We start from the raw sequence: 27935 nt of genomic DNA on the forward strand, positions 1-27935 counted from the left end.
TTGTGTGAGCTATCTACTGTAAATAGCACCATACACATAATTTGTCGCGAGCTATCTACTGTAGATAGCACCATACACATAATTTGTTGTGAGCTATCTACTGTAGATAGCACCATACACATAATTTGTTGTGAGCTATCTACTGTAATTATCACCCAGCAAACACAAAAACGTTTTAAAAACGTTTTAAATAAGTTATATTTTGGCTTTTGGTTTAGGTAAAAATGTTTTAACATTAAAATGTCGGGTTGTATAAAGGTCATGATAACGTTTTAAAACGTTTTGTTTGAAAACACACTACAACAATATTTTTTAATGTTTTCAAAAAATGTTATTGTAAACTATTTTTGCAAACATTTTTACCAAATATTTTGTCAATACTTAAATAACATTATGTTAAAATATTTGAACCCAGCAAACACAGAAATGTTCTTAAAATGTTTTTTTAAAACCTTTTAATAACATTTAAATGTCGGGTTATATAAAGGTCATGAAAACGTTTTTAAAACGTTATTGCAAATATTTTGGGCAAACAATTTTCGCAAAATATTTTTTCAGCCCCAAAATAACATTCTGTTCAGAATGTTTTGTATCAAGTTTTCAAGAATGTTTTTGGAATGTTATTAAAACGATTTTATACCCTTTAAAAAACCCGACATTTAAATGTTTTCTGTAAAACATTTTTGTTTGCTGAGCAGTAGATTATCAAAGAATGTTTTTAAGGTTATGAAAACGTTTTATACTCTTAATATACCCTTTATATAACCCGACATTTAAACGTTTTCTGACAACCTTTTATAACCTTTTGCGAATGATGTCGAAAACGTTTTGTGTTTGCTGGGCACCATACACATAATTGTGTGTGAGCTATCTACTGTATATAGCACCATACACATAATTTTGTGTGATCTATCTACTGTAGATAGCACCATACACATAACTTGTTGTGAGCTATCTACTGTAGATAGCACCATACACATGATTTTGTGTGAGCTATCTACTGTAGATAGCACCATACACATGATTTTGTGTGAGCTATCTACTGTAGATAGCACCATACACATGATTTTGTGTGAGCTATCTACTGTAGATAGCACCATACACATGATTTTGTGTGAGCTATCTACTGTAGATAGCACCACACATGATTTTGTGTGAGCTATCTACTGTAGATAGCACCATACACATGATTTTGTGTGAGCTATCTACTGTAGATAGCACCATACACATGATTTTGTGTGAGCTATCTACTGTAGATAGCACCATACACATGATTTTGTGTGAGCTATCTACTGTAGATAGCACCATACACATGATTTTGTGTGAGCTATCTACTGTAGATAGCACCATACACATGATTTTGTGTGAGCTATCTACTGTAGATAGCACCATACACATGATTTTGTGTGAGCTATCTACTGTAGATAGCACCATACACATGATTTTGTGTGAGCTATCTACTGTAGATAGCACCATACACATGATTTTGTGTGAGCTATCTACTGTAGATAGCACCATACACATGATTTTGTGTGAGCTATCTACTGTAGATAGCACCATACACATGATTTTGTGTGAGCTATCTACTGTAGATAGCACCATACACATGATTTTGTGTGAGCTATCTACTGTAGATAGCACCATACACATGATTTTGTGTGAGCTATCTACTGTAGATAGCACCATACACATGATTTTGTGTGAGCTATCTACTGTAGATAGCACCATAAACACAATAAGTTATGATAGCTGCATGTCTAATATACTAAAGTACTGGTATTACAAATAGGTAAGCAGTGATCGATATTATCAAGATAACTCAAGATTTATTATATCGTCAGCATTTATTACAATGATCATTTCAATCCATTTTTCTTTGCACGTTCCCTTTAATATCTTATTTTGATTCCTACGCACTGAGGGACGTAATTAGAGCATATTGAGACGATATGAATTAGGCGCGACATGCTCTTTAATAAGCCCGAGGTAAAGTAGGCAATTTCACCAAAGTTAAATTATGATGATTCGCCTTAAAGCTATACAGTCATCTAGCTCATTGGCGCTGCATGCGGCAGACCTTACTTTATAATACGTGTAGACTGCTAAATGAGTTGTATATCCAGTATGTTTATGATGCTATCGAGATACCCTAGGCGATACATGAGGGGGCTGAGATAAATGATAAAACACGTGATGTTATCAGCTGTCTGGAGCCATGGTGTTATAGTCAGATAAATTAAATTAAATGATGATAAATGTCAAAAATATTAATATGCCACCATTTTACATTTTAGACATTGTTAAAAATATTTAATACGAAACAGGGCGCATAAATTGACATTTACACATTTTGTACGTCTACGGTAGATAGCATTTCACGCCATGCCATTGGAGAATATTCGGATCAAATTTTAGCGATAAATCGATATCCCTGCAATTTTAATATTCGATACGAACCACCGTGCATCAGCTGATATGCGGGTGTGTATGTATGTAATTAGTAAGGAGCACTATGCTGCTCGACTACTCGTAATTGTTGCCATCTATGAATGTTTTATCTGATACAGACTTGCTGTGTGATTGAACATTAACTGCTTGTAAATTATCATAAGAAATTGAGCGTGATAAATTAGGACCATGCATCTATACGGTCGTCTTGGGACTCGCCTTGCAAAGCTGATGTCATCCTAAGTCAAATACGAGCTAGCCTCATCCTAACACAGCCATTGCATACAATGCCAGGATATTATAATGTACGCTATTTATAAGGGAGATTTTAAAGATACCCGATACGACCATCATTTATATATTACTTCTAGGGCAGTCGGCTTGTTTGTACCATACAAGTAATATGCATTACTGTGTGTGTCGGATGAAATGTAAGATAATCTACACGTGTGTTAATACCAGCCTGTGAGATATCACAAATTTACTGTTCATTTTGTGTGCTGCTACTATATGTTTAAGCGAATGACTGTATGGTTAGTTATACCTTTCGCGTACATTCATTTTAATAGAAAAAACTCCATACAAATATGGCGGCATCATCACTTTTTGAAAAAATCGGAGATTTCTTGGAATGTCAAATATGCTTAGACAGTTTTAAAAAACCGAAGGTGCTACAATGTCTGCACACATTTTGCGAAGATTGTCTGTCCAAAATGGCTGGCCCTGATGGGAGCGGTCAAGGAACGGGTACCTTACTCTGTCCAACATGTCGGGAGAAAACCGTACTACAGGGACAAGGTGTGTCCGATTTGAAAAGTAACTTTGTTTTAGCGAATCTCCTTGAATTAGTTACGTCATTACAAGAACCTCTTCCGGCAGATTCTTCTAGAATCATAGATGGGGGAACAACATATATGTGCTCGAATTGTGATGACGGTATCGCGGCTACATCCAGATGCTTAAACTGTTGTGAATTTCTATGCGGAGATTGTGCTTCAGCCCATCGAAGATTGAAGTCCTTGAGACATCACGTTATGAGGGATATCACCGCGTGGATTGCAATTGGTCAGCAGGCTTTCCCAGATACCCCAGAGGAAGAAATGGAACATGGTATGTTGTCTAATGCTTGCCCATCTCATTCCACGACAGAGGTAGTCTACTATTGTGAACCATGTGAGTTAATGGTATGTGAAGCATGTGCCCAGATGGAACATTCCAAGACGCCGCATAGATTAGCAACAATTGTAGAAGCTGCCGAGAGAGAAAGGCAACAGGTTAATGTCATTCTTAGCGAATGCAAACGCAAGTTATGTGTCTTTTCCACCGCGATTGAATGCACGGTCCAGATAGCTAAAGATCTCCAGAGAAGAACGGATCGAGCTCAAAAAGATATTCAGACAACCGTGCGGGATTACCTTACCGCTTTGCAAAATGAACAGACGCAGTTAATGAGTCAACTTCATAAGAAAAAAGAAGACAAAGAGAGCGAAATGGCGGCTCATATAGACAGTTTACAACGTGCCGTTGATGTATTACGTAACATCTGTTCATTAGCTGAGAATGTTTTGAAAAATGGCAGCCATTTGGATGTTCTTCGCGCCAAATCTCAGCTGACAAGCAGACGCCATGACTTGGAGAGAATCAGCATTTGTAACGTATCCGCCGATCTAAGTTTACTCAAATTTGAACGAAATGCGAACATTGACTTAGCAGATAATCTGCTTGGCAACATTGAAGACTCCTAGAAGCTCTGCAATCTGTATTTTAAAGTAAAAGATAAATAGCAAGCTATATAATAAAACATATAATATGTTAAAATCAGTGTAAACTCATGCGTGTATTTAATGGGGACGTATATATAACCAATATGCTTAAAAAATATGCATAGGCCTATGTCATTTTAAATAAACATCGTATGTATATTGTCTATATCAATATTATATAATTAAGGAATGCTATTTACAATGAAGCAACTATACAATACAGCATTATTTATATTTAAAAAATTAGCCTATATACATATATGTTTAATTTTACACAAAATATAATATATCAATACAGTATGCACATGTATAATCATATATAATCTATATTTTATATTTTGTCAAAACATGTATGCCTCTATTTTAACGTGCTACAGTATACCTTTGTTCGTTAAAGACAGATGTTAAGTTACATTTTATTGTCACATTATTTTTCATATGTTGCAATCGAACACGACAATTATTGATATATGTTCTGAGGATCTTTCAAGCTAAAAGTACTAACCTAAAAATGTCTTAAATGTGTTTTCCCTGTGAAGTCATTATAATTCTACATTCCTTGCAATGTGTAAATAATTTGTGTCGTATATAACATGAACATGAATGGAATATTAATCACCGGTGACTTATTTTGGCTTGTTTTGGAGGACGTATTATGCTATTTCTATAGCATGTGATTTAGATAGCACCGCACATATAGGCCTATTTTGTTGTGAGCTATCTGCTGTAGATAGCGCCATACACATAATTTTGTGTGAGCTATCTATAGCACCATACATATATTTTTTGTTGTGAGCTATCTACTGTAGATAGCACCATACACATAATTTTGTGTGAGCTATCTACTGTAGATAGCACCATACACATGATTTGTTGTGAGCTATCTACTGTAGATAGCACCATACACATAATTGTGTGTAAGCTATCTACTGTAGATAGCACCATACATATATTTTTTGTTGTGAGCTAGCTATCTACTGTAGATAGCACCATACACATAATTTTGTGTGAGCTATCTACTGTAGATAGCACCATACACATAATTTGTTGTGAGCTATCTACTGTAGATAGCACCATACACATAATTTGTTGTGAGCTATCTACTGTAGATAGCGCCATACACATAATTTGTTGTGAGCTATCTACTGTAGATAGCACCATATACATATAATTTTTTTGTTGTGATCTATACCTGTAGATAGCACCATACACATAATGTTGTGAGCTATCTACTGTAAATAGCACCATACACATAATTTGTTGTGAGCTATCTACTGTAGACACATGGACACATACTTTTTTGTTATGAGGTATCTAGATAGCACTAGATATAACACTATACACACAATTTCTTGTGCATCTTATTCATATACATAGTAATTCAGACTGTACCAAACAACAAGCCTCATTAAAGGCAGTGTATACGTGTGCCTTTAATATACGAATTGGCAGAGAGTTATATAGAGTGTGCATATCGCATGATGATTCACATCCCTGTTGCAATATATCACTAAAGGATACTTGTTTAACATTCTGTGTGTTACACATAAAAATACCAAAAAACGCTCTTTAAGTTGTGATCGAGATTAACGTTTTGTGGGTTACACATAACAACACCAAAAAACGCTCTTATGAAGTTGTAACCGAGATTAACGTTTTGTGGGTTACACATAACAATACCAAAAAACGCTCTTATGGAGTTGTAACCGAGATTAACGTTTTGTGGGTTACACATAAAAATACCGAAAACAAAATGCTCTTGTGAAGATCTAGACTATGCCATAGTCGAATTTTAAAATTTTGTTATTAATCATGATGAACACATTCAGTTGAACTTGAAATGATACTGATGTTTTTTACATCAAAATACTAGTGAATTGTTATTAAAATGTTGATATAATTAGTGAGTGTAAAAGTAAAGTAGCCTATAATCATGTTGGCTTTTATTATTGAATGCAACATATCTTAATGGCATAATTATAATGGCTCACTTCAATACTGAACAATTGTGATTTTAGAAACCAGTTTATTGATCGCGAAAGCCCGAGGAAAATCCTTGGGGAGCTAACAAACAGAGGGAGTACGGTGACTGAAAAGAGCAGAGTCCTGGATCAGATGTGAAAATCCACCAAGTGTGATACAAATCCGAGTCTTATGCTTAAATGTAGAATATGCACAATGGACAAAATGGAATAATATTAGGAGTGCTCGTTGAACATAAAAGGCAAACATTTCTTAATTGTGAAAACAAAATAATGTAGGCCTATCAAAATACTGAAACAATCTCCAAGCTACCAGAACGGTAAACTGCATATCCGTCTTTACACGCTTTTCAATGGGAAATGAACTTTGCTGCTTGGATGATGTCACGAGAGGTTAGCATTTATTCCGTATTGAAAAGCGTGTAAAGACGGATATGCAGTCGGGCCTATAATAGGCCTACATTAATACAGTTAGTGAATATTCTATTGCATGCATGGTATATAATAACATAACAACAATAATTGTATAACGTGTAATTTGTGGTATTGGTTGAGTATGAGTATATGATAACGTGATAAATGTGGGTATACAATATCATACATTTATTTGTGTTTATGACTGCGCGGGTTGCATTATGCATAAAATCACACAAACATGACAAATTAGGATTAACATTTTTGCACGAAATGCTTCATAGGTAAATTTCTCCTGTATTTTAACAATAAAATTATATTTGAATTATTGTACTTTGACGCGGGTTATATCACGCGTTTATTAATGTAGTCCTATGTTTGATTGTTTTTCAAAAACTACTCAAAAACCAGGCTACAAGTATATTGGACCATAGATTATTATATAGGCGTCAATCCTGGGAGAAGGCGGCGTGTCCTCCCAGCTTTTGGCAACATTACCAATTTTTTGTTATTTTCAGCCACTTACGTGAACTTAAACCCAACTCTATAAACGTAGCATGAAATATAGAATATATGAAGAATTTTACTCCAATGCCTTATGAGTTATACTACAATTTGTTATGTTATGCGATTTTGTTACGTTACCGGTAGAACTACCGGTATGCGTCGTTGCAGCCGCGCCGCAACCCACCGTTGAATTCACGTTTCTTGCTATCTACAGAAGATAGCACACTTTATAGCTGGCTCGAAATATAGTTTGCAATAACAACTACATTATGATTCATCATTATTATGATAATACGATATAGTCCTACATGTACCCATTACCAACTACTTTTAACAACAGTTTGTTTTGTTATCTATAGTTTTTCCCCTACGGTTTGAAATTTGAAATAACCATTGTAGCAACTCGTTTTAACTGACCACCATAACCATGATAACATCTGATTTAGAAATGCTTGCAAATAAACGACTGTATAACCATTTTTTTTAAATAATAAAGAGCAGCAGAGTTGAAATTATTTATATTCATTGATACTTGCGATGTAATGTCACCATTATTTTACTATAGGGGAGAGCGGGGAGTGTTCGCCCTATATTTTTCTGACCAGCCTAGCGATGTCAATTTTAAGGTTAGGGATGACCTGATTCGCCCATGTGAAAGCCCTGTGTCTTAGCTATATACTGCCACAATCCCAGAACTATAGGCCTTACAATAGCAACAGGATAGAGCAAACAAAAAAGTTTTGCAAAGTGGCGAACTTGCCCCATATCGGGGCAGGTTCGCCCATATGGTGGGGTAAGTTCACCCTAATGACAAAAAAGGTTTAAACATTGCATAACAATAACATATTAAATGCAAACATTTAGCAAGAGTATATAGGGCATTCATTCTCTTCTGTGGAGTAACTAAATTTGTTGCAGAGGTCGGGTCAGGGTAAAATGTAGGGGTCCAAAGTGAGCTTAAACGTATCATGTTTACAACTTCGGGGAGATTATGGATTAGGACATAAACGGTAGTATGACTAATACTAATACCACATAACTTTAAAAAACGTGCTTTTCAGTAGTTTTACCTTGTTTAATGGTATAATTATAAATATTTTGCATAATACGCTGATGGGGCAGGTCCGCCCTCCAGTTTGGGGTAAGTCCGCCCGGGGAAGATATAGGGCGAACATGCCCCATCCTCAAAAGGGCGAACGTGCCCCTTGTGCACATTTTTGTATTTTCTTCAGGGTATGCAAAATACAAATCCAATAAGGAGTTTATAACTGCATTAAATCTTTGACAAATCCCATATGTTCCCAATACAGATTTCCATTAAATCCATCTGTATTTATGTATCAATGATAATACAACATTATTAATGCAAGAAAAAATTACGTTTTGGTGTAATTTGTTTGTTTTGGCTGCAGTTCGATGAACACGTCTCTATATGTCGCGTAGCTAATATGAGAAGTTTATGATGACCTATGTCACCTAATTTTGCCATCACCAAATTCCCCGATAGCCGTGGTGCTGAGAAACAAGGGGTGGGCGGACCTGCCCCTAGGGCGAACACTCCCCGCTCTCCCCTAAATACAATGACTTAGTTACCAGTTTGTGCACTATTTGTTATAGGCAGACTTTGTACGGAATGTTTTGAAAACATTCCATGTCTGTGAAGTTTGTTAACCCTACTTAATTTGTCACTTTACATCCGGGTTCCCATGGACCTTTGAAAAGTCATTGCACTTTGGACCCTCAAAAATGGAAACATCATGGGTTTTTTCAAAGAGAAAATAAGAATGTAGGTCTAATTTTTTGGTAAAATTATTATAAAAGAGAGAGAAAAGGGAAATCAATTATTGTCGGTACGATGAGGGGTGGTCTCGTATATCTGTCGGACATTAATTTTTTGAGTTGGGTATTGAAAAGTCATTGACATGTATAAATTGAAAGTCTTTGAGATCTCAGTATAATTATGCAAAAGTGTCTTGCATTTAGTTATATACATGGTGAATATATCAAGATTTGCATCATGCAAGTGACCAATTAATGTGTTATACAATATGTTAATGATTAGCAAAATGTTAATGATTAGCTAAATCAAAATTAAGTGAGTTGTCTTCATCCATGTCATCTGCACACAGGCATGATATATAAATAGGATCCTTGGTCAGATCGGATGGTGAGTCTTTGTGGGTATTTTTCTTCTTTAAGGGTAGACGAGGTATTGTTGGTCGAAGCAACCTAAAAATCGATTTTCATTATCTAGATCAATATATTATTGAAAATTAACACCTTGATGTTTTGCAAAAGTTCATTCTACAAATCGTATACTTTGCAAACTTGCTTAATTTATTGTTGTTAATGAGTTATGTACGTTTTACAAAAGTGTTGTTGTTTCAGCCCTCTTTACAACGTAACTCAAGAACCGCAGCACCTATAAAAGTTTGCGATATTTTAATTCTTCTACACCCTCGCTATGAATTGAGCAATGCAGTTTTTACCAAAGCTCACTACCATTCGTAAGATGTTGTGAACTACCAAATCACAACAGTTTAAAATAATTAATAACCTTAAAGTGCAATCCAATAATATATCTATGCCGAGCATCTTTCAGACTATCTGCCGCTATATTATATAATCGTGCTATGTACCAGAAAAGCTGATTACAGATAAATATTTAAGGTGGTTCTATAAGGCAGTTCCAAAATATGCCGAGCATCTTGCTGCCGCTATATTATATAATCGTGCTATGTACCAGAAGATTTCACACCACCAAATAGTATATATGGTTGTGCGCCCTTGAATTTCACTTCTCAGAAAAACCCATTGATTGTGAATTTAAGCATTAAAATGAGCAGAAATTTGCATAATTTTAGCCAAATTTGGATTGGTCATGATTAGTAATATTAATTCCTGTAAGTGTACCACAGATGGGAGAGATCGAATAACTTTTAATGATTTTAAGCAGCCTTTTCTTTACAGAAACACCGGCATGGTTTTGCCTGAAAAATAGGAAATTCCCAGACATCGTAGACTTTGAGGGCCAGTCGTAAAAAATAATGACGGTCAACCTATATTTTTTCCCAGGCAAGGGCTGATTTCAACCATCATAGCTGTCGCTTAAAACTGAGTCGCTCCTGTGAAGAAAAAATGACGTTTTCTTAAGGCAAATTTAGCACATATCTCTATGGGACTCTGATTTGGTGGTGTGAGATCTGAAAAGCTGATTAGAGATAAATATTTAAGGTGGTTCTAAAGGCAGTTTCAAAATGCTTTGGGCAGACATATTTACACTGATCAAATTATATGAGTTTTGTTGGAATTTAGCGAATCGGATATAGGCCAATAATATACCTTTTCATAATACTAATTTTCTTCAGTTTGTACCAATAACATTCAGATTAACAGAACATGTTTATGAATGAGTACTTTGCCACTATATAATTCCAAACATGTCAGTGACTATATAATATACTCATAATATTAAAACAATAAAATAAAAAGAGATTACATTGTAAATGAAAACGATGTTGGCCCTATATGACACATTTGTCAAAACAAACGATATGTTTAATATACTTTAAAGAAAAGCACAAGCAGTGGTCAACTGCTTCCCAACTTCACGGTGAGCTAATTGATCTATTTCAAGTATGTCGAAAGCATTTTTCTTTTAAGAAATCTCCGATCACGTTAAGGGATGGGGTATGAACGTTTGGACAGTATTTATTGTGGGACATTTAGAGCACATCAGACATAATTATCGAATTGCATTCTGAATACGAAGAATGTCCTTCTGATATCAAATAATTTTGATTTTTTGAAATTCGCAATGTAATACACATTTTATGGCAAATGATTAAAAATTGATATTTTTGATATTTAACAGTACTCGAAGTAAACTTAATAAATCTGATGATTTATACTTAAAGTGTATGTAGGTGGGATGAAAAGCCGACGATCAATTGAAAATTTTGACTTTTCGTATTGAAGATATTGATTTTTTCCCAAAAACACCACAAAAAATGAGGTCTTTTTGGGAAAAAAATCAATATGAAAGGTCAAAATTTTCAATTGATCGTCGGCTTTTCCTCCCAGCTACATACACTTTAAGAATATATCATTAATAGATTCATAAAATTTACTTCGAGGACTGTTCTATATCAAAAATGTGAAAAATATCAAATTTTTATAATTTGTCATAAAATTTGTATTATCTCGTGAATTTCAAAAAATGAAAATTATTTGATATCAGAAAGACATTCTTCGTATTTAGAATGCAATTCGATATATCTGATGTGCTCTCATGTCCCACAAAAAATACTGTTGAAACGCTCAAAACGCTCATTCCAGATCCCTTAATCATGTTCTTGAAATATTCGTGCTGAGTTATCGAGATATATAAAATGAACAAATTGAATAAACATAAGTCGAAGAGTAACCATTTTAATTTGTCAAGTTCATATATTGTGACAAAAGATGTGGTTCCACATCCGATTTCATAGGTACGGAAGTAACTAAGGGCCATGTAGTTCGCTTTGTAACGCAAGAAGTCAGGATCTTGTGATCACAAATCCCGACTTCTTGTGTTCCTGACTTAGCCAGTTTGAAATAAAGAGATAGTAAAGATTTAAAAATAAAGAAATAGTTAAGACAACTCAGGATCTCAAGAACTCACGAAATCTGTTCAATTTTCACGGCGTCAGTATTTTAATTGTAAGCCCATCCACTTTAGTTATCTCGAGATCCTATTTTCATGACTTAAAGTCAGGAACTCGTGAACTCAAGCCGCGCTCTTGCGAAGAAAAAATGACGTTTTCTTGAGGCGAATTTAGTACATATCTCTATGGGGATTTATTTGGTGGTGTGATATCTGAACAATGATATATGTCACACTCAAGTGTTTAACATCATACTAAAGTGTTTAATGCTCTGATGGGAATATTCTCACGATGAATAAGCCGACTTTTACGATATTTGGAGGGATAAAGGGGGTTCTTGCCTTCATTTTTTCTCTTATCTTTTAACAATTTTTGTCACATCATACAAAAATGTCATTTTCCGTGTTGTACTGTTGACCAATTCGATTCCGTGATTTTTTTCCGTTTTCCGTAAAAACTAAAACAGAAAACTTCGGACTCTACGCTACTGATCATTAGTCAAAGTCTGATCGTTCATAATGAGAAATGCACATGGCCACGGATCTCATATAGAGCAGTCAGTGGCAATTATACTCCGGGATGGTAACATTTATGTTTAAGGGACCGCTCATTATTTACGCCGGGGGTCTCAGTTTGCCAAAGGGGGTGTAGGCCTAAATTTTATATTTATCATCGTTGCAGAGTATAGGCTATAACCAAATCTTGCGTTTCTAGGCATGCTAACTTTATTAGGGCCTACTATAATTCAATTTGTAAATTTCAAAATTAATGAATTTTCCACGGTATACATGGTATAATGATTTACAATTAGGCCTAACTTAGGTATATTTTATCTCGGTTCAACTCATGGTTTTTTAGGGTCATGCGCTCCGCGAAATACCACTACATGGATAATGGTATATCTTTACCACAGACACTTTTGCCGTTGGCGATGGCGTGTTCATAAGCTGAAAGCGATAAGCTGACATGTGCCAAGGGCTTTTGCCCAGGGGGATATGAAATTGAAGTACCTGTGCACACCAGCGTACGAAACTAGGGGTCTATCAGTGTAGACATTTTCAGAACTGAGGGGGTCATTCGGTGTTGGCAATGTCAAAAATGGGGTGATTTTGTATGGGAGCGCCCAAATTTTCACATCATTATCAAAAATAACTTTTGACCCAATTTTACAGTAGGCCCTACAAAATAGGGCGAAGCGCGCTGAAATTCAATTTTGAGGACTAATTATTGTTCAAAGGGGTTCATTCAGTGTATGGGCTACTGAAAAAACGGGGTCATTGGGTGTAGGATTTGCCAAGTACCGGGGTCTTTTCATGGGCACATGACGTACGTATGTCAGAGTGCCCCCGGGGGCTTTTGTCATGCTCGTGGGCGTAGATTTCTTTTTGATATTGGGCCGGGGGGGTTGAAAAAAATTCTTGAAGTAAAGTGAATCCAGCACCTTTTGGCGACAGAATAAGTTTATGGTACAAATGCGCGCGAAGCGTGCGAAAAAGTTTGCTATTTTGAAGCTAGTGAAATATGGTGCAAAAGTTGAATAAATGCGCGCGAAGCGCTCAAAAATTTGCAATTTTCAGTGGCCGGGCTAAAATGGGCAAATATGAAGTTAATTTAGTCAGAAACCCATAATATATTCAGGCGTCAACATTGTGGGGGATGATTGTATGGACCATCCCCCACTGGCAAAATATTGGGGGGGGGGGTGCTCGCCGTCCAATTAATCAGGCCTCATTTGTTTAGCTATACATGTGACAACAGTGGACTAATTTTGACTGGTAGGCATATCTTGTTGAAAAATGTCACAAGGAAAGACAGAAATCAGAACTAGGCCTATTTTGTATTTTCCGAAGCCCTTTCGCAGGCCCCAATTTGATCATGCATTAGACCATAAAGGTAAAAAATTCTACTCCGTGCATGGTTAGACATTTTAATTTCATGACCAAACACGGGTCCGTATAGCCAGAATTTTTCGTGGGGTGTTGATTTTCCGAATGCAAACTTTTTCCAGAGAAATCTTGATTTTGGCCAAAAGCAGACCTTTATCAATTAATTTTAATCGGGGTATATTTATCATATAGGCCAAATTTTGCTATTTTTTACAGACAGTATACGTGTCACAGTGAATTTGATTCGCAGTTGTAGGCCTATATAGTGAGGGGTTGTAAATGTCAAAATGGTCTCAGGTCAATCTCGCTCCCATTCGTTTCCAGAGTAAACAATGAACAGTCCCTAAAATTCCCGCATGATAATGTTTCCGATTCGAATCAGCAAGTAAATAACGAAAAGTCAATAACGAGAATGGTGGCAAGCCAGTGAGCCAATATTTTGGACTGAGACGAAAATGGCAAGCTCGTTTCTCTTAGAAGCTGACAAAGCTACGTGGCCTGATACAGTGCAAGGAACTCGACAGTTGTACGACAATTGGGCGAAAACATACGACGTAAGTCTCATCAAATTTAATAATAAATTGTCGCGGTATCTACCACTGGCTGAAACTGGTATGTCCTTATACTAATAATAGTAGCTAATAGTATCTTGTACAAATGTAATAGCCCTCATGGATATATGCATAGAGCACCATGGCACTATGAAAGGCACCGATATGAAATTTTACAATTTAAGGGGTCGGTCACCCACCTTTGCATGATGGTATTTTTTGTGGGGTCTGAATGCACACCAGACACACCAAATTGCATTCAGAATGTCCTTCTGATATTGATTTGTTGAAATTCACGATATCTATACAGATTTTATGGTAAATTATTAAAAATTGATATAACAGTCATCGACGTTATATGAAATCTAAGGGGCTGATGCCGGCTGTGCAATAATAATAATGAGCCCGAACGGCCCGCCAAAAATCTTTGCCCCCCCCCTGCACAATTTTTGGGATCCTAATTTGCAAACCTTTAATGGTCTAGATACATGTTGCGAGTGCAACGAGCAGGAACATTTGCATATCCAAAGCGTTTCTGTTTTCCAAAGCCTCTAGAGCAGTATTTAAAAGGATGCCCGATGAATGTGTGCCAAAAATCACTTGCCCCCCCCTCCTCGGCTTGCCAAAAATGCTTTCCCCCCTTCGGCTCGCCAAATATTTCTCCTCCCCCCCCATTTTACCCTCACACTCATAATTATTGCACAGCCCCTAATAATATGTTCTTAAAGTTAAATTGTATGTAGCTGGGAGGAAAAGTCATCATATGAAAATTTGGACCTTTTGTATTGAAGATACACATTTTCTCCCTTGACTTACTTGACCCCACAGGGCGTCGTGTCCCTTTGCCCTCTGCCGAGTAAGACTTCTCCATTCAGTTCTGGCATGTCTGTTGCTTGTGTCTTTGCTTCATGTGGGGTCATTCCCAAGTCCCTCTGAATTTGGTCCTTCCATCTGGTTGGTGGACGACCTGGTGGTCTTTTCTTGCTGAAGTCATTAATGTAGGCTTGGTGGGGCGGGAAGCCGATGTTGAGGCATCCTGAAGTAACCTGAAGATTTCAAACGTGTCCGGCAAATGTCTGATGGAATTGTTGCGGATTTTAGCATTGCCCTAAGGCATCGCATTTCAAAAACAGGGAGGATGAGCGACTGGTAGATCCTTACTTTCAGCGATCTGGTGATGTCATGGCTAGACCAGATGGTATTTTTTAATCTACCAAATGCCCAGGCTGCCAACTTTGTGCGACGTTTATCTTGCAATTATATTATTTTTGCAATGAGGTTCACCAATTTGGTGCGGTCTACTCCTACTGATCGCAGACATTTCCAAAGGGCAGCTCCCTTCTGGACCCTCCATATGGTGTCAAATGCTGCTTTATAGAGTCTACAAACTTCCAGTGTATTGGAATGCGTCTTTCATTAGCCTTTTCAAAGATTTGGCGTTCCGTATAGGCCTAAATACCGCATCCGAGGTGCCTCTGGAACTCCTGAACCCACACTGCACTGTTCCTCTCTCAGATGGGTATCTAGTCTGTTGTATTCGTTAAGCATATCAGAACCATCCTACAACCTTTCCCGGGATTGACATGTGGGTAATAGCTCTGTAGTTGGCTGGGTCCAGTTTGTCGCCCTTTTTGTACACAGGGGTTATTAGACCTTTACTCCAGTCTTCGGGGATTTTTCCTTCAGCCCATGCGGTGTTGATGATCTTCAACAACATTTGTTTTTACACGGGTCCTCCTGCTTTCAACACTTCTGCTGAGATCTTATTTGTTGTTTTTAAGCTTCTTGGTGGCCTCTTCGACTTCATCTATTGAAAAGGGCAAACTTGCGGTAGCGGGGTTGTCAGGCTCCGGGATGGAGTTAAGTATATTACAGTCTCTGGGGAATTCTGTATTCGTATGTTTACTGAAGTATTCCTCCCAGAACTTCATTACTTCCTCTGGCATTGTCTGGGGCTGTTTTCAGTGAACCATGTTTGTCTTTGGCTGCAGATTGAACTTTGGCTTTATCACCTGCTAGTTTTGTGACTTTCTTGAAGAGATCATGGCTTATGTTCTTTGCATGGGCTTCTTTCATTTCTTGAACGTCTTTTTCAAGAAGTTTTCTTTTCCACTACTTCACTTGATATTTGACCCCTTTGTTCAGCTTCCGATATCTGTTCTTGTTTGGAGCTGAGGGGTTGTTTAACATCAAGACTCTGGCTTTTCTTAACAAGTGGCACATTTTCCCGACTTCTTCGAGCAATCCCTTCACTTGGCGAGCCCTCCTAATACCAACTGATTCTTCAGTAATTTTGTTCGTGGTGTCTCTGAACTTAGCCCATAGGTCTTCTATACATCCGTATCAGTTGAAGCAGGGGTTCAAAAGTACCACCAATCTTGGCTCTGAACTCTTCTGCAATCAGGGGGTTGGTAAGTCTACTGACGTCACAGCGTTTGGGGTTGTTTTCAGGTGTTTGGTTCTGACTGGTGCTGACACCACTTTAGCGATCACTAGATTTTATCTGAGCCCACATCAGCTGAGCAGTACGATCGGCAATTCTGGATGGTACTTAGGTTCTCCTGTTGAGTTATCATGGTTATGACGAACTTCACGAAGTCAATCATATTTTTGTATTTCCCACAAGGCGAAGTCCATGTTACCTTTCAACCAGAGGATGATTTAAGCACTTCCCAACATTCCACTATGTTACTTGCGGTTAGCATAGCTGTGTGAGCGAACATGACACCACTACTCGCCCACTGCATATAGACGTATGCTGCACGTGCATGGTTTAATTTGAATTTGTACAGTTATATTTACATAAAAAACGCTGTGAAGATGCTAGTCGATTTCACATTTTATGTTATCTACAGAAGGTGTGAATTATCCTTTAAACACACATCACTTTTGTTCTGAAATCGACCAAGTAATAATGACACACGCACAATTCTAAAACAACATGTTTTGCACAGAGTTCAATGGGATCTTTCGAAAAGTAAAGTGGCAGTTGAAACTCTAGTGATAACACTTTTGCAGTGCATGATGGGGCTTCCTTAAATCATCCTCTGCCTTTCAACAGGCTTTATGCTGGAAGTGGGTGTTACAGACTGTCAACTTGTGGAGCATGCAGAATTCCAACTGTTTCTCCCCTCTGCTGTTGATCTTACCAATTATACCATACTTGCCCATTGCGGGGGTTCAAGCTTTACTGTAGAGCCTATTTTGGCGTTGAAATCCCCCATCAGGATAAGTTTCTCCTTATATTGACTTTCTGAAGGTGATGTTGTATAGCCCATCCCAAAATTCATCCCTCTCTGTATCACTGTGTGTAGTGGTGGGGGCGTAAACATTTATGATGTTGAGTATCCCTTCCTTCATTTTGAACTTTGCTGTTAGGATTCTAGAAGAGACAGATGTGAGGCTGTCGATCGGCTCACCCATTTTCAAATCAATTTGCTCTGTTCTAAAAACAATGAATTTGGCAGCTTTTGGAGAATCCAATTAGGTTTAACTTGGGACATTTTGTAAACATACAAATATGCCAAAAAATCAGGTTTGAACTCAGTTTTAAATTAAAAGAACTACATTAGGCCTAATAAATTGTGTGATTGGCGTAACATAAAAACTTACGGTAGGTCGGTCGACAATTTGTTTTTAAGGCTTTGGAACTTTTTTTTCTTTTAATTTTTGGGGCGCCCTCTACGGAGGCGTCCCACAATATTGGCATGTACTTGTGAGTAGCTTCTAATTTCAGTCTTACTAGATTTACTCCGCAATTGTTGTGCTATTTTGCTAAAATTATGCCCTTGCTCAGAAATAAATCCACAATATGCTTGGATTTGATTTTATTATTGTTTTCTGTTATGCACAGGATAAAATGGTGTGCGTATATTCTTTGTTTAAAAGACAAAATTAATGGATTTGTAAAAACACCAAATAAATCGAGACCTTTGACCTTTGTAACCACTTTGACCTTTGTAACCAGTTTACCGCCTCTTAGAACCCGATAGACGGTGACCAACACTATGGATTACAATAGCCTAATCTGAATGGCATAGTCCAATAAGCTCAAATAAACAATCATAGTGCAAAATTTGACCTAACTTGCAGAGTATGAGTTTTGTACCCAAAGTTTCAAAGTCAGGCATCTTATCAAGATCAAGATAGTGATAGTGACATAACAATTAACACGCTTATCTTACCAAGGTCTTATCTATCTGCATGGTAATTGGAAATATTATTATGGTGTAGCCTATTTGTTTTAAGGATGAAACAACTGGCTCCTTTTGCATGGAAATTAGAACAAATTACTATACAAGCTGTATCAAAAAGTTTGGTACCCAGCAGTTTTGATAGTAATTGAAAAGCCTGGTTCTTCCAAATGCAATATCGGGTCCCCTTAAAATGATAAAATGATCAGACCATAAATCTTTTGTGACTGTTTATGACATTAATCAACAAATTATGCGGATCCTAGATGTGTCGAGGATGTTATGTTTATGAACAAAACGTTACGTTTGTATTTTCAACATTGTTAATCATTGCTACGTGTATGTTAACAAATGAAAGTTCTGTAATTATTTTAATTCTTCAATGCTAAGTTAGTAAGTATTCTTTTGGATATCATCAAATTGTAAATCTCTAGTCAGATTTTCAGTGTGTTAACAACTATGTATCAAAGATGTTACGTTCATGTACAAAAACATTAACGTTCTTATCTTGTAAACATTGTATACCCATATAGCTACTTTTGAAGAATGAATGTTCTGTAATTGTCTTTTATCCTTCATCTCTATTAGATTTTCAGTGTATTAGCAAGTAGATGATGTATATGTATCACAGACGTTATGATGTATATGTATCACAGACCCGGGATCACAGACGTTATACATTCATAAAAACTTTTCTTTTGGTCAACATAGGGGTAGATCCTCTTCTATACTATCCATCATATACCCCCTGCATAACGAAATTCAACAATATTCAATATCCAAAGCAATATCATCACTACAATATGCCCCAAAATTGAACTCCCCACCCCACATAATCGCAAATTGACACGACAGCTTCATTCCAATTCAATTTATTTCATCCAAAACGGTCCTGTGATACACCTTCCCCAATCAAACACATTTGTCTTGCATTTGATCATCTTCTACTCTTCCCTAGAAAAAATCATTATGATACCAAATCCCCGGGACCAAATCTAAACACCATGCCATGGAATTCACCATATCACGTCCAAGCTCACATAATTTGGGCGCCCCATTCCTTTTTTAAAGGAATTTTTATTTAATGTTTTTTGAATAGTTTTTGCAAAAACGTTTAGGGACGGGGATATTTTTAGGATCGGTCGGGTTACGCCAATCAAATAATTTTTTAAAACTTTATGGCTTTAATCCCGTCGGAGTAACATTATGTGACATTATTTGCTTCATCACAGCCAGAGCTCAAGCAGCATGGGTACAATGGCCCCACAGCCACTGTGAAGGCATTGGTGAAATGGGTGCCTGATAAGACGGCTCGTGTTATGGATATAGCATGCGGTACAGGTCTTATTGGAGAAGAGGTAAATCATGTAAATACAGACAACAATTTCATTATTAGTTGAATTCACCATGATTTCATCTTAGTGGTGTTTACGCTTAAATATTGAGACAAGTAAAGATGACACTCAAGAGCCCGGGGGGTCTTCGAAAAAAAATTTACAGGGATGTGCCACACAGACTTTTGGATGCTGACTTTCTCTATACCTACTTTTTGCTGTTTTTGTCACCCATCAGGATACCAATTTTTCCCAAAAAGCACCTAAATTTGCTCTAATTGGGCACTTCAATGGGCACTTTTGCCCAAATGCGCCCAATTGGGCGCATTGGTCTCCACTGAAAACCCACCCATCGATATACCAAAATTGCTGAAAAGGTACCCCAAAACCGTGGCACATCCCCGTATACCTTCAACCAGAGAGAACCCCCTCCAGGCTCAAGAGGAAAAGGTATGGCTTCTATAAAGGATATCCTAGGCTTAATAAAGGGGCGGTACTTCTGCTCCATGTCCAGGATTTTTCTTGAGAGGGGAGAAACACCCAAAATTTCTTTTTGGTATACTGTCGGACTTAACTCGAGAAGCACAAGACCTATGGAAATAAAAATTTAATTATTGGCATCATGTCTCATCTCCTATAAGATCAATATATTAATATTTAAAAGAAGTATATTGCACTTTTTTTCATGTTTTTAAACTTAATCGAATTATTTATATTAAAATGCAAATAATTCCTGATCTCTCTACCTAACAGTTGTAGTGTGACAATGATGATGATGATGACCCTTATACATTGTGCGACCTTTCTTGTTCCCACCATATTGATATTTTTAAATTATTTGCATGATATGACAGCTCCTAAAGGAAGGCTACTCATCCATAGATGGTCTGGACATGTCTGCAGAAAGCATCAAAATATGTAAAGAGAAAAACATATATGGAAGGCTTGTTTGCTCTGAAGTAACCACCAACAGATTGGACATTGACAACGGTAAGATAATGGGAAGATAATAGCTGATAATAATTAGGCCTATGGTTTGACATATGTATCATGTCTAGAACATGCCCAATCAACTTAATGGTATTGCCATATTGAGTGATTAAATAATACTACCCTATACCAATTCACATTTGGGGAGCAAACTATTGTTATTTCACTCCAGAAAATTGATTTCAATTCGATTCAAATTCAATTCTTTCTACACCTGGAGTCTTGCTATTCGATTCCAATTCAATCCACCTTGCTATAGAATTAATTCAATTCGATTCCAATTCAATTTTTCAATTTCAAAATCATTTCAATTCAATTCCAATTCAATGCAGTGAAATTAACAGCTAATCAATTTCAATTCAATTCTGAGCATTCATTTCAATTCCAATTCAATTCCAATTCCAATACAGTTGCAGTTTGTGTTAATTGACCAAAGGTACCCTGAAAAACTGAGATTGAACACTTTTTGTCCTCGATTTGTAAAATCTAAACACAAATGTTAAACTCAAAAATATCAAGCGTTTAATATCTAAACATTAACACAAGGCATCAAATTACTAAACATGTTTAGCATTTAGACATGTTTACAAATCGAGAACAAGATGGTGTCTAGAATGGTGTTTAATATCTTGACACTGTTTTTACAGTGCATGTTTTGCATGTCTTACTACCAATTTTATAACACTTGTCGCAACACAAAGTCAAAATCAAGTACACTATTTGTCACAAAAGCATTTCAACCATGTCAACAGAAGATACTTTATTGTTATGTTAAGGGGTATAGTCCATACAAGATCCCGCCGAACGATTTTTCTTAAACTTCGTACCAATTAAATTTCATCGATATACTTCGAATATCTAAAATAAAAAAGAGGAGTCACGGAGTTAGTTTTCGAGAAATAACCATTTTAAAAATGCTGTTTTTGGGAAAAATGAGTACAGGCGTCTATGGGAAAATGGCAATTTTAGACATGTTTTCGATTATAACAAAAAATCTACCCGAACAATTTTGCTTATTTTTTGATATAATATGCGCACTGATAGGATATTTCATTAAAGCTAATAAAAAATAGGGGTCACGGAGTTACTTTTTTCGCAATTTGAGCAGAAATGGCATATTTTTTGGTTCAAAATACCAGTCCGATATCATAGCGCGTCACTCGCAAAAAACTTGTCGCAGCTCATACGCGCTAAATTATCCGCGTATGCAGATGATATCGCAAACACCTGCAACATGACAGTGGGGTGATTTTCTTCGGTTTTATTAACCCTCTTGATTCAAAAGTTCTTTATAAATCGAAAACCAAAAGTTGTTAAGCCATGATCCTAGTATCCTCTTTTAATGACATTTTTCAGTGGATATCCACGAAAAAGCTTATTCCCAAAATTTGAGTTTATTCCGATTTTATTTTTCCGAGTTATAAACATTATGTAAATAGCCAGAGGTTTCCAGTGGAATAAAATCTCAACTTTTTTTTGTAAAAAAGTGGGGGGATGAGGCTGTGGATCACGCTGACCTCAAAAATGTCCAAAATCAAGGTTTAGATACTATTAGATAGCCCCTACTTGTCTCCTGCTCCTCCTAATATTTTCACTCAAAATCCTTGTACTTTTGAAAAAGTGTGAAAAAACAATTTGTTGAAATTTACAATGACTTTTGAGCATAAAAATTAGGAGTTTGGGAAAAATAGGGGCTTTGTGATTAGTACCAAAAAATGTTAATGTGTGATTAGACCTGGAAGTGTATCAGAATTCAGAACGGGAAGGGCACTTTTTACAGGTGGAATGATCTGGAATTACAGACATATGCTTGAGAATTGAAATGCTGAATTGAAATCAAAGCTGAATTTCATTTCAATTCCACTTCATTCTTCATCACTCAACATGATTTCAATTCCAATCCAATTCAATTCTTCATTGATCACGATGATTTCAATTCCAATCCAATTCAATTCATGCCCAAGCCCACTCATTTCGATTCCAATTCAATTCCAATGCATTGAAATGAAAATCGCCCAAAATTCATTTCAATTCAATTCGATTTCAATGCATTGAATTAACATTAGAGCAAACAAGAACCTGCCTATACACCCTGGGGAAAAAATCAACCAAAGGCAGAAAGCAGACTTTCACATTGTACCCGAAGTTGGATGGAAAATCTGTACCCATTTGTTTGGCTTATAAGTGCCTAGACAATATTACTATTGCTGTATGTCATACAAAAGCGTTACTTAATTTATAACTTGGTAAGGGCTCATATTGAAATACCCTACCATGTTTTCACACAGAAAGAAGGCAGGATTCCCCTCGCTAAGCACGCTACTCAGGAAAGCTTGGTCATAAACGGATGGATTATATGCATCAGTGATACACCCTGCCCAGGATTTTAACAAAAGAAGGCTAGCACAGGAAAGCTGCAGGATGGCGCACACCTTCCTGTATAAGGGAATTTCAATATGAGCCCTAAAGAAAAATGTGCATTAGCTGAATTTCTGTACATTATATTGCTCCTGGCATAATTATTGTATTGCAATTTACAAATAAATCAAATCTGGTAATGTTTTCTGCTACTTACAGACACGTATGATGCTACTGTTTGTGTGGGATGCTTTGTGCCTCATCACATGAATGAAGAATGCTTTCCGGAACTGGCAAGAATTACTAAACCTGGTAAAATCATTACTAAATCTTGATATTACATCAATAGTGCTCAACTTTGCTTAGAATAGTGCTAAACTTGTCATATATTTATGCGAGTATATAAGTATGAAATGAAGCGAGAGCGGAAGAATCTGAAAAGAAAAGGAGTGAGAGGAGTGATTGAGTAAACTCAGAATGGCGAAACAATAGTACAAAATTAAGTTTTGTGTAACATTTTTTCTCTAATATCATATTTTGAATAAAACTCAAGACCATTTAGTTATTATTTTGTTCTTTGAATAGCCACCATTTGATGTCTAATCAGTTTGCCTTCTTCTCTCTTTCTACAGGTGGCTTCCTTGTGATTACAATGAAGCAGGCTTACTTTGACACAAGTGAAGATTATAATTATGGCGGCAAGTTTGAGGCTGCAATTCAGAGCATGGTACAACAGGGTAAATGGGAAGTAGTGGCAAGGGACCATGTAGAGGGTTACTTTGGAGAACACAATGGTGTAACACTGGTCTTCAAAATAATGTAAGATTTGGCAAAAACTTTGATGTCTCCGGACCAAAAAACAGTTCCATCATTCCGTAATGTACAGTTGAGACTTAATGAGTTGACTTGCTCTACATGCTTTCTATTTAGAAGTATACCTCAGTCAGGATAACTTAACAGTTACGAATTTCACCTTGTCAGTTGACGTGTAAGAAGTCCCGTTGAGGGCCAATCTTTCCTGACACATTGTAACCTCTACGACATTTCAAGATGCCCCTTCCTGGCACATGATAATATCAATTTACATTTATATCAACCTACATGCTATTCAACTTGGAAGTATACCTCAGTCAGGATAACAATTACGAATTTCACCTTGTCAGTTGATGTGTAAGAAATCCCTGTTGAAGGCCAATCTTTCCTGACATATTGTAACCTCTAAAACATTTCAAGATGCCCCTTCCTGGCACATGATAATATCAATTTAATGATAATGATAATGATAATATCAATTTAATTATCAATTTAATGATAATATCAATTTAATGATAATATCAATTTAACGATAATATCAATTTAATAGAATAGATTGATGAATGTTATCTATCAAATTGTTTGGGATTATTAACTGTATTAACTGTATATTATCCTAATTCAACAATTTGTGGTTTAGCCTTCATTTCTGTTTAGTTCATATCCTGGCTGAATTGAAGTCCACTGTGACAATAAACTGTAACTGAATGTTTACAAATTGATTAAAATGAATGGTGCCCAGCAATGTCGTCATTGATTGATAAGCATTACAGCCTATTTTAGTTGTTTTTGTTTCCTTTCTTTTTTGATCCAAATTTTTCATGACCTTCAACTGTGCTTCAAACATTCATATTTGTTTGGTAGTGATGCGCAGTTATTTTAATAATTTTAATAAAACCTCTAATTAGAAACAAAAAAGTTCCTAATTTGTAATTTGCACGTTTTCTTAGAATAATATTCACTATAGTAAAATCACAACATTTTGTAAAAGTGTAAACATCAAAAAAGCATTATGTTAAAAATACACTTTTAATATCACTATTTTGTTAAAATAGGTCATAAATGTGAATAAACATCTCAAAATAAGTAATTACCCTATGTGTTGATAGCAGAATTTATTTCTGCGCATTTTGACACCTCATTTCATACGATAGCCCAGAAAAACACCGGTCAATCTGGTCCAGATTTGAAAGTTGCACTTACAGCAATACAAAAACACTCAGATACCATTACACAGATTTCCTTCAATTATACTGAATATAAATCAATAGAACTTTCAAATCTTGGGTTACATGGACTTAAATGTATGCTGTGACGTCAATATTTAGTCAATTGCTACAAATGAGGTGTCAAATGTGCAGAAATAAATTCGGCTTCCAACGCACTTTACAGATTTGTAATACAATCGCCTGTTTTTGAATAATGGCAATGTAAAGTTTTTGCTTCTCGTATCAAAACCACTGGAGCAATATAAATCAAAATTTGGAAACAGATTATTTTAATGGTGTATGCCTCAATATAAGATGACCCCCACCAATAAATGCAAGAAATCAAATAATGAGAGTCTAATTAACAGTAATTATTTATTGATGTACAGTTCTCATTTGTCACTTCTTTTTTGTACAAGTGAATTAAAAATGATTACATTTCTGTTGAAAAAAGGCATGTTATTAAACATCCATCTATGATTTACGGCCCTGGTGTGTTTTCCGCAAAGCTCAATACTTGCAAACACAAGTTCAATTTGATGCGCTATGTGAATCAATAGTCAGGGAAGTGAAAAATATTTTCCTTTCTAGGAACTTGAACTGCTGTTTGGAATAATTTCTTTGAGCACAGGGCACAAGCCTCAACAGGTGGGGTGGTGACCCCTGGGGTCCAAGGAAAAAAAACATGGCAGGGGTCCATCTCCTGGGTTAAAATGCAGTGATGCTTTTTTTATAGGCAAAAATCAGCATGCTGACTTTGCCGAGGCACTATTATTTGCATTTTTAGTTACTGTATTTTATTTGTGTATTTCTGCCAGACTTATATTTTAAAGAGTGCCGGTTCCCAAAAAAAATTTCAGAGCTGCAGAAAAATAAAAACATCTTGATTAATTTGCTGTGACTCTGGGAACCCTGATACCAGGATACTGTGGATTTTGTAGCCCTGTGAATCATAAAGCAACAATGAAAGTAAGGAATGCATGCGCGTATTTTGGGGGGCTTTAGCGCCAGCCCCGGGAATCAAAGCAGGGGCGGCAAAATCAAGTGGCGGCGGGAAGAAGAAGAGGCGGCAAAAGAGGCGGTGGAAGAAGAAGGCGGCAAAATGAATTAGTAAAAAGAAAAAGGCGGAAAATGTAAAAAATTGTACTATACACCAAAATGTGTTGCTTTTGGGGCGGTGGCGCCTAAAAATTTTTTTTTTTTTTTTTGCTCTTCACCTTTTCAAACGACCGTAAAAAATTGGGGCAACCTTTTCGGGCTGTTGATGAAGGGGCTGCAAAATTGGCTTTTCTTCAGCCCCCCGGAGAAGGGGCGGCCACGGTACGCCACTGGAATGTGTCATATGCAAAATAAAATATCATTGGATGTTCAATATCTGTGGTGTAATTAAGCACTATAATAAATATAGGGTCCACAACTTATAAGTTCCCCCCTGAATACTTTTTAAAATAAATCGCAAAATATTTGACAAAATTCAAAAATATAAAAAGGTATGGGTAGCCTTATTTGTTTTACACATGTGGTCCAAATTATTGTGTCACACGTCATTGCGTTTAGTCACAATAGTTCATTATGTAAAAAAGATACCAATTTGAACAGTGTTAAAAGTTGCATTTGAGTCCATTACGCTACTTGCGGTTCCGCCATTATGCACTATGTCTTGGGGAGAGCCTCGAACTGGCAGCATACATGAATGGGAATTGAACTAGTCATAACGTTCTGTGTAAGGTTACATAATTCTTCCTTTCATGTATGCTGCCAGTTCGAGGCTCTCCCGCACATATAGTGCATAATGGCGGAACTGCAAGTAGCTTAATAGAGTCAACTCTCAAACAATACAGTAGGCCAGGTCTATTCATGCGTTTGTTAAAGAAATCCTGACTGCTATGGACTCAGGTGCAACTTTTAAAATGGGCTCTTTTCTTACACAATTAACCACTGTGACTGAACGCAATGACGTGTGACGCTTTAAATTGGTCCACATGTGTAAAACAAATGGGGCTATAAATACCTTTTTACATTTCATAAAATATTTGTCAACTTATTTTAAAAAGTATTAGGGGAAACTTATAAATTGTGGACCCTATAGATCAGCGATTGTCAATGAGATCAGGTGTAGCTAGTGATTGAGATCCAAGTTTCACATGCTAACCAACTTGTCACTTGTATTATAGTGATTTTGTGAAACAACCTCTCCAGATATATGTGAGCCATTGTGGTGAAACTCTACAACATAACAATTTAAAAAAAAATCTGTATAAAGACCCATCTCTTTCAGTTGTTTATTTTGGTTCTGAATTTATGTTGAATGTATTTTATACATGTAAGAATGTTGAGGAGAAAATCAATATTAAATATATCTCTTCATATCCATATTTTTTTGGAAGGAATAATAACCTGAAAACTTGTTCAGTTCTCTAATCGGGCTTATAGTAGTTGTCTGATAAAAACAGGTACCGTATTCATTCCAATAAGCACCCAGGGCGCTTAACAAAGTCATTTTGGGTGGGCGCTTATTTTCTACCTGGTTTACCTAATTTTTCGTGAGGGGCGTTTATTAGAGACGAATTTACGTATGTTATAAAAGGGTCCTGACACGTTCTAGTAGCTTTTCCGATGTTGAAAATGCATTGCAAGTTTACACAGGATGTGCAGTCCTCCAGCTATTTCACTGTATCGTCTATCTGTCACTTAAACATTAATGATACCCTTTAGCAAATTGAAAATACCCTGGGTGGGCGCTTATTGGGGCATGGGCGCTTATTGGAATAAATACGGTACAATTATTGCTTAGTAAATAATGGTAATTGATATGTATGTAAGCATAATACGCTTCATATTA

General features: G+C 36.5%; 2 protein-coding genes and 1 long non-coding RNA gene across 3 annotated transcripts; all 3 read left to right on the plus strand.

The window, feature by feature from the left end:
* The first annotated feature begins 2516 nt into the window (after nucleotides 1-2516).
* Nucleotides 2517-4310, plus strand: LOC140153483 (E3 ubiquitin-protein ligase TRIM56-like). The gene has a single exon (XM_072176245.1). It carries the CDS (start codon nucleotides 3036-3038, stop codon nucleotides 4191-4193), a length of 1158 nt encoding a protein of 385 aa, XP_072032346.1. The 5' UTR covers nucleotides 2517-3035; the 3' UTR covers nucleotides 4194-4310.
* A 4812-nt stretch (nucleotides 4311-9122) lies between these two features.
* On the plus strand, nucleotides 9123-11053 carry LOC140151928 (uncharacterized). The gene is made up of 3 exons (XR_011859000.1): nucleotides 9123-9314; nucleotides 9679-9784; nucleotides 10349-11053. It is a non-coding gene; the product is annotated as an uncharacterized lncRNA (long non-coding RNA).
* A 2956-nt stretch (nucleotides 11054-14009) lies between these two features.
* LOC140153484 (methyltransferase-like protein 27) lies at nucleotides 14010-24662 on the plus strand. Its single transcript, XM_072176246.1, has 5 exons — nucleotides 14010-14200; nucleotides 19623-19748; nucleotides 20579-20714; nucleotides 23292-23384; nucleotides 23705-24662. The coding sequence occupies exons 1-5, from the start codon at nucleotides 14102-14104 to the stop codon at nucleotides 23893-23895; spliced, it is 645 nt and encodes a 214-aa protein (XP_072032347.1). The 5' UTR covers nucleotides 14010-14101; the 3' UTR covers nucleotides 23896-24662.
* Nucleotides 24663-27935: the final 3273 nt, after the last annotated feature.

The sequence above is a fragment of the Amphiura filiformis genome, chromosome 5 (genome assembly GCF_039555335.1).
Source record: "Amphiura filiformis chromosome 5, Afil_fr2py, whole genome shotgun sequence".
NCBI classification, from domain to species: domain Eukaryota; kingdom Metazoa; phylum Echinodermata; class Ophiuroidea; order Amphilepidida; family Amphiuridae; genus Amphiura; species Amphiura filiformis.

What these genes read in the sequence shown, in the direction of transcription:
- LOC140153483 (XM_072176245.1), top strand. Translation starts at nt 3,036, where the DNA reads ATGGCGGCATCATCACTTTTTGAAAAAATCGGAGATTTCTTGGAATGT.
- LOC140153484 (XM_072176246.1), top strand. Translation starts at nt 14,102, where the DNA reads ATGGCAAGCTCGTTTCTCTTAGAAGCTGACAAAGCTACGTGGCCTGAT. An exon ending in CAGATTGGACATTGACAACG is followed by an intron (nt 20,715 to 23,291) that starts GTAAGATAATGG and finishes TGCTACTTACAG; the next exon opens with ACACGTATGATGCTACTGTT. An exon ending in GGCAAGAATTACTAAACCTG is followed by an intron (nt 23,385 to 23,704) that starts GTAAAATCATTA and finishes CTCTTTCTACAG; the next exon opens with GTGGCTTCCTTGTGATTACA.